General features: G+C 45.1%; 1 protein-coding gene across 6 annotated transcripts in view; it reads right to left on the bottom strand.

Moving 5' to 3' along the window:
* The window catches only part of MORC2 (MORC family CW-type zinc finger 2), a 343405-nt gene that overhangs the window by 214238 nt on the left and 114522 nt on the right, over window positions 1-14645 (bottom strand). For all 6 annotated transcript variants that reach the window (XM_063913415.1, XM_063913413.1, XM_063913411.1 and 3 more), the window contains exons 8-10: window positions 2682-2841; window positions 2380-2491; window positions 417-542 (exon numbers count right to left, since the gene is read on the bottom strand). In XM_063913415.1, the coding sequence (XP_063769485.1) occupies window positions 417-542; window positions 2380-2491; window positions 2682-2841 (398 nt within the window). The remainder of the gene's footprint in view (window positions 1-416; window positions 543-2379; window positions 2492-2681; window positions 2842-14645) is intronic.

The raw sequence follows: 14645 nt of genomic DNA, 5'->3' as shown, positions 1-14645 counted from the left end.
ACAATGATGTACAATAAAAAATAATCCCTCCCTTAAAGGCATCTCTGGAACGTGGTATACCAGTGTGTGCCCCAAATTGAATGCTAGAGTAAAGATTATTTTTGGTACACACTGTTAAAACAATTTCTCTTAAGCCATATGTGGGAGACTTTTTCCCCTCTTTTTCTATGTTAGACTATTATCATTCAGTGTGAACTATATGATCCCCGATGGGTGTTGTTAATATTGAAACTAGTTAGAATCATGAACTGTAGAATGGAAGGAGGTAGCCCACAGACTATTTGCAGATTACTCCTGGAAATGCGCCTTCTAATGTTATAGTGTCCTCAAAAGGATAAAGAGAAACTGATTTAATGGCAGGTTCCAAAAATCCTCATTTGTTTTAATATATAAAAATATTATCATTAATTCCTTACCTGGGCTTGTAGAGACAACAAGATAATCGTTTTGTTTGCACCTTGTGGCCATGAATGAAGATTCTCATTCTTGGATCAATATAAAGTACAGCGGCATAGGCTCTAAATGAACGGCGCTCTGGCTTCCTAGATATTAGGCAAACATAGATATGTGCATAATACAACTGGGTCATTCTATGTTACTCACTTACATTTCATGTTAATTTTTAGAAGTTTAAACGCACCACACACAAAAATGCAGCTGAAATTCAACATTTTAAAAATATGACAACATATGGGACAGGAAGTCATAATAATGTTTAGAAGCTGAAAAGAAAGAAAACATGGACACCCTTAGCAGTTACATGTTATTGTTTATATGCCCAACTCATGTTACAACAGAATGGACATAGGAATTGAAGGTATGCAGTTAAAATGCCGGCTGTCGGGATCCCAGCGCTCAGGAGACCCGACGCCGGAATCCCAACAGCCGGTGAAATACAGACATACAAAATCCTGACTGCCACCTAGCATACCCACTTAGTTGGTGGGTCCACGCCACTGAGTGGGAATAGAACTTGTGGGCAGGCTGAGCAAGCAACCGGGCCCCAAGCGTGGCGAGCACAGCGACCACGCAAAAGAGAATCGCTGCCGGGATTCCGCAGACAGGATGCCGCTGTCTGTATACTGACAGTTGGAATCCCGTCATCCGGTAAATCACACTGAACTGAAGGGACTTGTATATTTATTTAAACCTGGTATACTAATTATTTTAACAATGATTGTTATACTATACACTTGTAAGACCCTAAACTTATGATTGGCACACAAACAAAAAACTGAATGTTAAACTATATTTAAAATCAATTTTGACATGTGACTCGTGACATACGAATGTGACTCGCATTACATTTCTGTCCCCAGTTAAAGGGCTCTCTAACAAATTATAGTGTTCACGCTAGGCTGTTTTAGCAGGGCACCTACCTTGCCTTGGTCGATTTTTAAAGTGCAAAATGCGTCCTGCCCCTTTAGAGGCGCCCTGCTAAAACAGGCAGCCTACTCCATGCCGCCAAATGTCATCTATTCACATTAAATGGAGAGCTTGGGGGAAGCCCAGCACCCCATAGCACGCCCCCATCAGTTAGACCGCCGGCTAGAGCATACTCAGTGACGTCAAGGAGGCCGGCCCACCCCCAATAGTGATGCTGGCCGAGAAAGAAAATCTGGTAATGTATGGGAGAAAATGACTAAATTGACCATTTGCTCCAAAATAACGGAAAACTGACAAAAACGGTCGTTCAGACAAATTGGTTAAACCAAATGGATTTAACCAATTCATCTGACCATTTTTGTCTGTTTTGCAGTGTTTGGGAGCAAATGGTCAATTGTTTCAATCCATTACCAGATTTTAGTTCCAACCAGCCAGATCAAACAATAAATTTTTAGGTTTCTGGCCAGCTTAACTTTACATTGCTATTGACTTAATAGATAAATCATTGGTGTGGATGTTGCTATAAAACGTTGCACCTGTATTTGCATTATTTCATATACCATGTGAACTATTATTTGATATAAATACAAAAAGGAACAGCTATTTGTATTTAACTGAAATTCTATTTGGGTTTTTTTTATGCAATTACATTTAATGTTAAACATGCAACATTACATTATACTGTATTTTATAAAATGATGGTAATGTGAGACTTTTACATTTACTAACACGGCCTTATGCTATTATGGGATACAAACACACACTTGTTGCTCTTGATGCACATCTGGCACAAATGCTAGTGTTGTAAAACTGGATACATTTTAAGATGCTGCCAATACATTTCCATGTGTTTGTCATGCGTGCACCCTTAACTGGTTACAGTTAAGGTTCATATGTATCCAACCTATACCAAGCTATAGAATACAAGTGTGATAAAACTTACAAAACTATGATAAAAATACATGTTCCCTGCACATCTTTAACGTCACTTACGTTCCTTCTGGAGGGGTCCCAGCCATCTGAATGTCTTTTGGGTCAGACACTACATCAAGCTCTGGTTCTCCAGCATCCATTAATTTCAAGTTAAAAATGACCACTATAGTACCTATAACAGAGCAAATGCAAATTTAAACTTAGTGCTTCAACTTCTGCATAAAAACCAGCACTAAGAAACAGGCTTAACGTGATATATAATCTGTGAGAACTGCATAGATCTAATCAATTAAAGTACAACAATCACTCACTGATTTAAAACGGAAAAAAAAGGAAAATACCAATGTTACTTTCTATTTTACCTGAATCTCCACTAATTTTTCTGAATTGTTCCATAACTTCACTTTGGGAACGAAATGGAGAGTACTTGTATATTAGCTCTGTTTCAATGGCAAATTTTTCCATATTCTCTGTCAGTGGCTCACATGTTCTGGAATTCCATGTAGGAAGTGGGACGATCACCTTCAAAAAGAGTTGCAGGGGGGAAAAAAATAAATAAAAGGCAGTCCATAATTCAACATTTTCTTTAGGTGGACAAAATGGAACATACATTTAAAAAACTGATAAATCCAGAAGTACAATAAACAGTATACATTCTACAAATTGTATTTCAGAGTATGTGGTCCATTGCATGATCCAGTGTGTGGATATTAAAACGGGTTTAGAGGACTTTTGTTATTACCTTTAAATTACATTTCTCTGAATCCATTGGAGGACACGGTTAACCTTGGGGATATAGAGGGCACTGGAGTAGGAGCTAAAGGTGGGTACACACTGGTAGATATATCTGCCAATCAATTGATCTGCAGGTATATATCTATGGACGGATCGGGCAGTGTGCTGTGCATACACACTGCCCGATCCGTCAATCTGTCAATCACCGCCGGCTGCCGCTGCATGTGTACGGGCGGGTATCCGACCGCCCGTTCACACGCAGCGATGCACCAATATATCGGTAGATATATTGGCCGTCTGCTGTGCTGCGGGGCCGACGCGATACGTCTGTGAACGACGGAGTTCACAGACGTATCGCCCATACACACTGGCCGACGGATCCGTGATATATCGGCCAGTGTGTACCCACCTTTAGTGTCAGATTAAAAAACCTGTTTGTATTCTTAACTCCTCTCCTCTATACCCCTCCACTATATTTGCTCATAATTACAAAACAAGCCAATAAAAGTAACCAATCAACCATAACAGAGCAAATAAGAAATGCCAATTAGACATCGTACAAGCTGAGCAATAATTTTTAAAAAGGAAACCCCTTCCAGGATATAAAAACCAGAGTCCAGTAAGTAAGAAAGCCAGTTTATTGAATACTGAAAGGACTAAGGATGAAACAATGTTGTGAACACCTGAAAGGAAAGGTTGTTCATTACGCTTATGAAAGAGAGCTACAGCCAAAACTGAACCAGATATAGCCTCAGTTCACTGTCCTGGCCATTCTGTGTTCCCAGTTATGAGCTAGAGCAAGTCTTTTCCCTGACAATGATAGCAGGAACAGAAATTGTATATTTGGAACTGTGTTCCATTAATATTTCAGGTATGTATCGTATTACACATGGACACAGACGAGTGAGATTAGTCCCTGTTGGTCGGCATGCCGACCGTCGGGATTGTGAAGGGGCAGGATGTAGAGGGAGGTAAAGTGACTGGCGGTCTCCTGCCGGTCACATAACTACATCCCAATACTTCTTTGATTTGCATGAGGAACATGGAGTACTCTGGGATATATGAGGTTTGCTTTAAAAAACGAAAAAACCATAAAAACACTGCAGCTCAGGCTCCACCCCCCTCTATATCTAGTCCCCCCATGGCCAACATCACTTCAGCTAATAACAAACAGAGTTCAAGTATTGCGAGGAAGGAGAATGAGAATATACAGAAATGCAGTGCCAAACAGGGCATATAACAAAAATGAAAAAACAAAAAATCCGGCACAAAAGAGCAAGGAGCATGAGCGAGGGCGTCCAGTGCCCCTCATGGAAAGAAACAAGAAAAAAAAAAAAGGATCATGGGGACACTGAAATACTTTGTAGATGTTCCAAAGCTGTTCTCACAGCAAGGAACCATCCCGCAGCTGCACAAAGCACCCTACATCTGCAATTAGCATCACTGAATACAATAGTAGGATTTAGTAAATGTACCCATAACCAGGAGAACATTTTACAAATTTGTTCAAAGAAAGCCCCATGTCTTGCCACCCACAAAGCTCCTAATGGACCTAGTTGAGTGCAAACTAATCCAGTTTTACCTGCTGAGGTTTAGGCTAAATGGATTACAGACAATTTATTCCGCAATGGTCTGTTTTGATGCAGGCCAGCCTCTTTTAGGTAAATCATAAAGGATAAAAAGCTAATTTGAGCAACAAAGCTCTCTTGTTTTTTAAACATACAGTACATCCTCAATGCTCTAACACAAAACCTAAGGTGTGAAGTGATTCATCTACCACTGACTGAGGCTCCAGATGTAAGGCAGGAACCACTATTTCCTAGTTCATGTGGAAATGGAGAAAAAATCCTGGACTGAAAAAATGGTTTTGTCCTCAGGACAGCCTTCATTTTTCAGGAAAACCAAGAAAGGGTTACAACGTGAGAGTGCCTTTAAATCAGAAACCATGATAGCCAAATAGGGGGCATATGTACTAAGCCTTGCAGAGTGATAGAGTGGAGAGAGTGGAGAGAGATAAACTACAAATTAGGAGCTGATTGACTGGTACTTTCGACAAAGAGAATCCGACTTGGGGACATCTCTGATCCTGTCCATGTAAATTCAGAGAAGATTCCTGTGGCAAAGAGTCCGGATCCTAAAAAGACAGTACCACAAACTACTGGTTGATGTGGAACAGAGACATCACATTGGGTATGTAACTCAAATGAGTCCTCAGAAAGCCCCGATCCGAATGGATGATCAGAAAGGGGGAGCAAAGGGACAAGGTGCTCAAATCGGACACTTGTCGGGCCGATACAGTGTTTCACTTTAACCAAGGAATGTCCACTGTATCCAAAAGCTTAAAAGGAGCGTACTGCAGAGCTAGAAATAACAAGGACAGGTTTAAAGGAGCCAACGGAGGAACAAACGATGGCTGCACATGTAGGACACCCTGAAAAAATGTTTGCCCATACGGTAAAAGTGCTATCTGCCGCTGAAGGACAGAAAGGGCCGAGACCTGTACCTTCAAGAAAGGAAGCCAGAGGCCCAAATCCAGACCTGCCTGCAGAAAGGAAAATGACTTGTGAGAGCCAGAATGACCTGGGATTGAAGGCTCTGGCCAAACAGAATATATTTGCCAAAACTGGTGATAAATTATAGCCGAAGGTGGCTTTCAGGCATTAAGCATGGCACAGATGACCTTACTGGAAAACTACTTTCTTTTAGGATGGGTATCTCAAGAGTCACCCTATCAAAGAAAGGCGGAACAATCCAAATGGAAGCATGGCCTTGTGACTGAAGATATGTCAGTCTAAGAAGACACAGAGAGGTGTCGATAGAGATACCCAGAAGATCGTGCGTACCACACCCGCCGTATCCACCAGGATCACCGCGCTTCTCTCCAATTTGAACTTGCAAAGAACCCGCTGGATCATTGAGATTGGAGGAAAGATGTAGATGAGCGGGATGTCAGGTCAGCCATGAGAGAGGTTTCCGACGAGCTGAGCTACAGAAGTTGAAGGGAGGAAGCAACGAGGCCAAATATAGTTCTTTCTTATGGACCACAGGAATCACCTAAGGCTTGTGGATATCCAGGGATTAATTTCAGAGGTAGTAGAGACTGAAAGCACTGGTACCGGAATGACTGAGGCTGAACACGAACAAGACTTTGAAGAAACTGTGATTTGCTTAAATGAGGCTGAAGAAAGGATCCTGGATAACTGTGACTTGAATGAAGGAGACTGGCAAAAACTGGATTCTGAAGTGTCTGGAAAAAAATGAGTTTTGGAATGACTGACTTGGATAATAGACTTAAGAAAACTTTATTCTGGGATGTCTGTGGCTTGAATGGAAAAAAAAAAAAAAAAACAGAAAAAGTGGATAATGGAAAGACTGCACCTTGATTGAGAGACACTAAAAAAAATAAGTGGCTGAAAGAGATCCTGCAGGAGCTACTAGCACCACCAGAAGCACTGGGTATACCTGCCCAGGGCACAGACAGCATGCAGGGAGTGGCAATGAACCCTTACCTTTTGTGAAGAGTGTAGCGTTAAACTCAGTGAGGCACGACAGAACTCATAGGAGAAACAGCACACAAGGAGCCGAAACACTTACTTAAGGCAGTAGCTTAAAGCACTACCACCGACCCACTGAAGTCCAAACCCTTATAAAAAGCAATGGGAAACAGGGAATGACTGAGAAGCCCTTGCACTACTGCTGTGTCTTGGTCTCAGCATGGTGCCCTGTATTGCAGACACACAAGGAGAACCCGGCCCATAGCCATCAGCTCCCTTCCTGCACTCCCGAAGCCACCCACACAGCCAGACCCCACACTGCCCCTCCACCGGACATGGAGACCCCTCGCCCGCCGCTGCAGTACCACCAGCGTCGGATCAGCAGTCTTCGAGCCCGAGGGCAAGACTCCGGGACTTGACATGGGAACGTCCACGGGGCCACCAGAGAGTCTACCAGGAGAGCTCCGCGACCCCTGGTGCAGGGACAATGCCTCAGCAATCTGTTGTGCAAAGACGCCATCAATGTCTATGTCCGGTAGGCCCCAACAGCAGACTAGTAACTGGAAGATGACTGGATGCAGAGCGCACTCACCTGAATGTACATCCTGGTGACTTATGTAGTCCCCTTCCAAATTCTGACCACCGGGAATAAAGACCGCAGACAGAGCCGGAAGGTACTGCTCTACCCAGTGGGGGATGCGGCTGACAACTGTCCCATTGTCTGACTGGGCTCCCATAGAGGAGAGGCTGACCCAAGAAAAGAGCCCAGTTCACCACCCTTAGTTCTCGGACATAGATGAAGAGTCTGCTCTCCTGAGCCGTCCCTGAAACATTTGCAGACAGGACACTGCCCAAAACCCTGAAGACTTGCGTCGGTAGTAGGCAGGACCTAGGCAGGGATCCAAAAAGGTTGGCACTTGTCCAGATGGGACTGGTGGAGGCACAAGAGGTAGTGACAAACCTCTCATAAGGGAATGATCGCCTGCAACTTGAGGTGGGACTTGTTCTATCTGGCCAAAATTTCCAGTTGAAGAGGACGGGAGTGAAACTGGGCATTCTCCATCATGTTGAACGTGGAGACCAATGAACCCAGGATCCGCATGCAGGAGTGGATCGACACCAGACGATGGTTGAGGAATGTGCGAATCTTGGGAGTCCAGGGCCTGAAACTTGTCTGCCGGAAGGAAAACTTGTAGGATTCTGGAATCTAGCAGAGCTCCTTAGTTTAACATCTCCTGCAAAGGCATCAACATAGACTTTAGCCAGTTGAACTTCCACCTGTGTGACTGTAGAAGTTCCACCATCAGACAAATATGGTCTGTACAGACATCCACAGACTGGGCCAGGAAAAGGTCGTCTAGATAAGGCAAGGTTCTGATGTCCCTGCGACAAATGTGCATTGTCATAACTTTCATGAACATGAAAGCACAAAGAGCCGTGAACTGTCCAATGACAAATTGGTAGTGATTGGACTGAACCTTAAATCTGAGGAAGCGTCGTTGGCTGACTCGGACGGGAATATGTAAACAAGCTTTCTGGATATCCAAAGATGCCATTAAAATCAAATAAAAATAATGGGCAGGCTACTTAAAAGCAGGCTCCCTAAAAATGGTGGCTGCTCCTGCAACAAAAACTGGCTATAGGTGGCTGGAGGCGGGGTATAATGGAGGGAGATAGATTCTTGCTAGGAAAATACAAGTAAATACTCTCCTCTACAGGCTATACCCCAAAAGTTTTCCTGTGCCTCTTAGTGGAGGAAGAAGAAATACGTAGTTATGGTAGACTTACAGTCGATAACTTTATTTCTCCTAAGTCCACAGGATACACATTATATAAGGTAGCATCAGCGGACTGGCACCAACAATCAAAGCTTTTGCCCTCCCAGAATGCAACGGGCGAGTCCCCTGTATCCCCACCTCCTGGCTCAGGGAATTTTCCAAGGCTCAAGGCAGGAGCATCATAGAGAGCCCTAGTCAGGCAAGAAGAACACACACTTCCATACAAGACGGAAGAAGTTACTAGGTGTAAGGATACTCAAAACAGGTGCATCAGGAATACTGTGGACTTAGGAGAAATAGAGTTATCGATGGTAAGTTTACCGTAACTACGCATTTCTCCTGCAGGGTCCACAGATTATCCACAGGATAAATATTGGAATGTCCCAAAGCAATTTTAGTGGAGGGGACGCTCCTGATTGGACAGGAGAATCCATTGCCCGAATTCAGCGTCCTGAGAGGCAAAGGTATCAACGGCATAATGTCTAATGAACGTGTTAATGGAAGATCATGTGGCTGCCCTACATATTTGTTCAGCTGAAGCACCACATTGTGCTGCCCATGAAGGACCTACCTTACGAGTAGAGAGAGCAAAGACATTAGCCGGAATAGGGAGATCAGCTTGAGAATATGCTTCTGAAATAGTCATCTGAAGCCACTTCGACAGTGTCTGCTTGTCAGCAGGCCATCCTCTCTTGTGAAATCCGTACAGAATAAAGAGTGTGTCTTTCTGATGGCACTGCTACGATCCACGTAGATACTTAACGCACGGACTACGTCCAACGAAGAGTCTCCCGCAGAAAGGTCTGGCCCTTGGAAAGCCGGGACTACAATATATTTGTTAAGGTGGAATTTAGACACCACCTTAGGAAGATAACCAGATTTATTTCTGAGAACCGCTCTATCTGGATGAAAAATCTGAAAAGGAGGGCGACATAACAAAGCTCCCAAGTCTGAAACTCTTTTAGCTGAAGCAATAGCCAGTAGAAAGAAAACTTTAGCTGTCAATCATTTAAGATCCACTTGCTTCAGTGGTTCAAATGGGGCAACTTGAAACGCCTTTAGTACAAAACCTAGATCCCAAGGAGCTCTAGGAGGAACAAAAGGATGGATGTGAAGCATTCCTTGGAAAAAAGTGCGAACATCCTGTAGGTTAGCAATTTTCTTTTGAAACCATACAGTCAATGCTGACACCTGCACTCTCAAGGAAGCCACCCATAGACCTTTGTCCATTCCTGCCTGAAGAAAATATTTGGTAATAAATGCGAGCTTAGGATGGTTTCCTTGCTCTAAGCATTGTTTGAATTACCTTTTGTGAGAATCCTCTTGCTTTCAGGATGGAAGTCTCAAGAGCCACGCCGACAAAGACAGACAATCCAGATGCTTGCTATTAAGGACCCTGAGACAGTAGATCTGGACATTGAGGGAGTAAGAATAGAGTATCCACCGACAGCCTCTGCAGATCTGTGTACCAATGTCTTCTGGGCCAAGCCGGAGCTATTAGTATCACGGCACCCTTTCCCTGTTTTACCTTTCGCTTCACCCTGGGCAACAGAGCGATCGGTGGAATAACATAGGCCAGATGAAAGTCCCATCTAACTGACAGGGCATCCACAAGGGTCGCTTTGGGATCCTTTGTCCTTGACCCGTATGCTGGAACTTTGTTGTTCTGACGGGAAGCCATGAGATCTAACTTCGGTAACACCCACTTGTCTACCAGAATCTGGAAGACCTCGGGGTGTAAAGCCCATTAGTTTGCATGAATGGCATGTTGACTGAGAAAATCCGCTTCCCAGTTTAGGACTCCCGGAATTAACACTGCAGACAAGGCTGGATAATGAAGTTCTGCACACATTAACGTGCGGCTTACCTCCTTCATTGCCTTTTGGCTGCGAGTTCATCCCTGATGATTGAGGTACGCTACGGTCGTTGCATTGTCCAAGCAAATTTGAACTGGTTTTCCCTGAAGGATGTCCTTTATCTGAATGAGTGCCATATATATGGCCCGAAGCTCCAATATATTTATTAGCAGGCAACTTTCTTCCTTGGTCCACTGCCCCTGGAAGCAACTTCTTCCCGACACTGCTCCCCAGCCCTGAAGACTGGCATTCGTTGTCAGAACTTCTGAGAACCAAAAGGGATTCTTTTTGTCCAGATGGGATGTCTGTAGCCACCAGGCTAACGACCTCCGTACTTCCAGAGGAAGGACCATAGTCTGAGATTTTATAGTCTGATGTAACCCATTCCATTTGGAAATGATCAAACGTTGTAGAGGCCTTGAGTGGAATTGAGCATACTTCACCATGTCAAATGTCGACACCATTGATCCTATTACACGCATAGCTGCGTGAATGGATAAACTTGACTGTGTAGCAGCTCCTAAACTCTCAACTGTATTGTGGATATTTTGTTCGGAGGCAAAAACACTCTGAAGACACGAATCCAACACAGCCCCCAAGTGCATCATGCGTTGTGACTGCATCAAGGACGACTTTACCCAATTTATGAGCCAACCATGTTTCTGTAAACAAATTATTGTCTGTTGCAGATGACACTGAAGCAATTCCTGAGACTGTGCCCGGATTAATAGGTCGTCGAGGTATGGAAAAATCCTTAACCCCTGCCGACGCAGATAAGCCGCCATTACCACCATAATTCTGGTGAACACTATTGGAGCTGTAGCCAATCCAAATGGCAGGGCCTGAGATAGCACTGATAGGACGGTGCAATAGGAACATGCAGGTGAGCATCCTGGATATTCAGGGATACCATAAAATCCTCTGGCTCAATGGCCAAAAAGAGGATTTTGGTACTTACCGATAAATCCATTTCTCTGAATCCTCTAGGGGACACTGGAGTCCTATACAGTAGGGGTGTGAAGCCTGCAACCGGAGGTGTGGCACAATTTAAAATTAGCATTGTGTGCACAGCCGGCTCCTCCCCCTTCACATCCCTTCTCCCTCAGTTTGAAAAATTTGACTGAGAGAATAGGACATGACACTATAGCACATGGCGAGGAACCGAACCGTACAACATATCAAACAGCATCCAAGAACTCTTAACCGAATAACTAACGCTGTTTGCACGAACTGATTAAACAAGAAATTTAAACACAGCAGGTTGACAGCACCGAGGCGGGCGTCCAGTGTCCCCTAGAGGATTCAGAGAAATGGATTTATCAGTAAGTACCAAAATCCTTTTCTCTTTCATCCACTAGGGGACACTGGAGTCCTATACAGTAGGCGACGTCCCAAAGTTATCCCCCAGGGCGGGAGTGCTGTCGGTGGCCTGCAAAACTAAACATCCGAACTTTGAGTCTCCGGACGCAAAAGTATCAAACTTGTAAAATTTTGCGTACAATGTGGGCTGAAGACCACGTCGCCGCTCTGCAAAGTTGAGTAGTGGCAGCCGCCCACGAGGCACCCACTGATCGGGTAGTATGAGCACCCCTGTCTGAACCGGAACCTGTTTGCCACAGGAAATATAAGCTTGCCGAATGGCAAGTCTAATCCATCTAGACAAAGACTGTTTAGATGCTGGCCAACCCTTCATCATAAAGAACAAACAAATGGTCCGACTTTCTGAAGGACGACGTAACCTGTATGTATACCCGTAAAGCTCGGACAACATCCAATGACACGTCCTTCATCTGTGAGACCCTGGAAAGATGGGACCACTATTGGCTGGTTTACGTGAAACCCCGAAACCACTTTCGGAAGGAAGTCTGCTCTTGTACGGAGTTCCGCCCTATCCTGATGAAAAACTAAAAAAGGACTCTTACAGGATAAGGCTCCCAACTCAGAAATCCGCCTAGCCGAAGCCAAGGCAAGTAATAACGTGACCTTCCAAGATAGATATTTCTGGTCTGTTCTCGTCAACGGCTCAAAAGTCGGTGATTTCAAATATTCTAACACCAAATTTAAAGTCCCATGGTGCAGTGGGAGGACGAAAAGGGGGTTGAATCCTCAGAACCCCCTGTAAAAAGGTTTGAATCTCTGGCAAGGATGCTAACCGCTGCTGAAAAAGGATGGAGAGTGACGAAATCTGAACCTTCAGAGAGCCCAGTCTGAGCCCTCCATCTAGACCGGCCTGAAGGAAAAGTAGAAGTCGAGATAAGTGGAAGTTTGTTGAACTCCATCCCCGTTCCTGACACCAAGCCATGTACCTTCTCCAAATCCTGTAGTAGTGCCTGGCTGTGACCGGCTTCCTAGCAGCAATCATTGTAGGAATGGCCGTTCGTGGTATCCCTCTGTTTCTTAAGATCCGGGTTTCAGTAGCCACGCCGTCAAACGCATGTTCAGGTCGGTTTGTAGGAACGGTCCCTGAGATAGCAGGTCCTCTCTCTGAGGTAACCTCCAAGGATCTTCCGCAAGTAACCCCCGCAGGTCTGAGTACTAACTCCTGCGGGGCCAATCTGGTGCAATTAGAACTGCCCACACTCGTTCCCGCTTCACCCTTTTTAGAACCCTGGGTATGAGTGGGAATGGTGGAAATATGTAAACCCTCCTGTAACACCAAGGAAGAGTTAATGCGTCCACTCCTTCTGCTGCTGGATCTCGAGTCCTTGACACATATCTGGGCAGCTGATGGCTTTGCATTTTGGCCGAGACGCCATGAGGTCCACCTGAGGCAGACCCCATCTTCGCACAACCATGTTGAAAATCCGTGGATGTAGGCACCACTCTCCCGAATGCATGTCCTGGCGACTGAGATAATCTGCTTCCCAGTTCTCCACACCTGGAATGAACACTGCCGAGAGGATGATGCTTCGTCTTTCTGCCCACAACAAGATCTTTGTGGCTTCCTTTAACGCCATCCTGCTCTTTGTTCCTCCTTGACGGTTTATGTAAGCCGTCGTCGTGACATTGTCCGACTGAATCCTGATGTGTTGATTCATGACTAGGTCTTCTGCTGAGAGAAGCGCATTGTAAACTGCTCTTAGTTCGAGTATATTTATGGGTAGTTTGCTCTCCGGTAACGTCCACCGTCCCTGAAACTGATGGTCCTCTAGGACGGCTCCCCAACCTCTGAGACTGGCGTCCGTTGTCAGGATCCTCCAATCCCAAATGCCGAATCTCTTCCCAGCTGCAAGGTTTTTGTGTAACGACCACCATATCAAGGAGACCCGCACTTGCGGTTGAAGTCGTATTCTCCGATGGAGAAGCCAGTGCGAGCCTGCTCCCTGAGCAATGAGGTTTATTTGGAATGGTCGGGAATGAAGTCTGCCGTACTGGAGAGCTTCGAACGACGCCACCATCTTCCCGAGAAGTTGCACACAGAGGTGCAGAGAAACAGTTTGCGTCCTCAGTACCTGAGCCACTAATCTCTGTAGGTCCTAGACCTTGTTCTCTGGTAGGAACACTCGTAATAGTACCGTGTCCAAGATGAGACCGAGAAATTGAATCCGTTGAGTCGGTATGAGGTTGGACTTTTGGAAATTGACAATCCATCCATGTTGAATTAGAAATTGATGGGATGTCTGAACATCCTTGAGCAGTCGATTCTGAGATGGTGCCTTGATCAGTAAATCGTCCAGATAAGGAATAATCGTGACCCCCAACAGTCTCAGTCCTGCAACCATGATTGCCATGATCTTCGTGAAGATTCTTGGGGCTGATGATAGACCAAACGGCAAGGCCCAGAATTGGTTGTGATCCGCCACCAGTGCGAACCTTAAGTAAGCCCTGTTCTAAGCCTGCAATGACCGATTGGATTGATTCCATCTTGAATTTGTAGACCCTTAAAAATTGGTTGAAAACTTTTAAATTGAGTATTGGTCTGACCGCCCCGTCTGGTTTTGGCACGACAAAAAGATTGGAATAGAACCCCGTTCCTCTCTGAGAAGCGGGAACCGGAATAATGACCTCTGCCTGTAGCAATTTTAGAATTGCTGCCCATAGTGCCCTTGCTTTTTGAGGGCACTGAGGCAATCCTGTTGTAAAAAACTGACTGAGGCCTCTGTTGAAATTCCAGTTTGCATCCCTGAGAGATTAAGTTGTTCACCCAAAGTTCTGGTGAGGTTTTGGCCCAGATGTCCTGAAAACCTGCCAGACGGCCGCCCACCAAGGGGGACCCCAGGTGAGCTGGGAGGCCGTCATGCCACGGTCTTGTCAGCAGGTTTATCCTGCTTTCTGGTTGCTGCCTGCGAGCGGCCTCTACCTCTGCCCCCACGTGCTTGTGTACCGAAACCCCTTCCTCAGGCTCGAAAGGACTGTGATCTAAATGAAGTAAACGCTGGTAGGCAGTAGGCAGAAAAGTGGACTTCCCCGCTGTAGCCTGCGAAATCCACTTGTCCAACTCTGGTCCTAACAGCATTTCACCC

The sequence above is a fragment of the Pseudophryne corroboree genome, chromosome 1 (genome assembly GCF_028390025.1).
Source record: "Pseudophryne corroboree isolate aPseCor3 chromosome 1, aPseCor3.hap2, whole genome shotgun sequence".
Taxonomy (NCBI): Eukaryota; Metazoa; Chordata; class Amphibia; order Anura; family Myobatrachidae; genus Pseudophryne; species Pseudophryne corroboree.
Note: the sequence above shows the minus strand (reverse complement) of the source record. Positions and strands in the feature narration are given on the sequence as shown.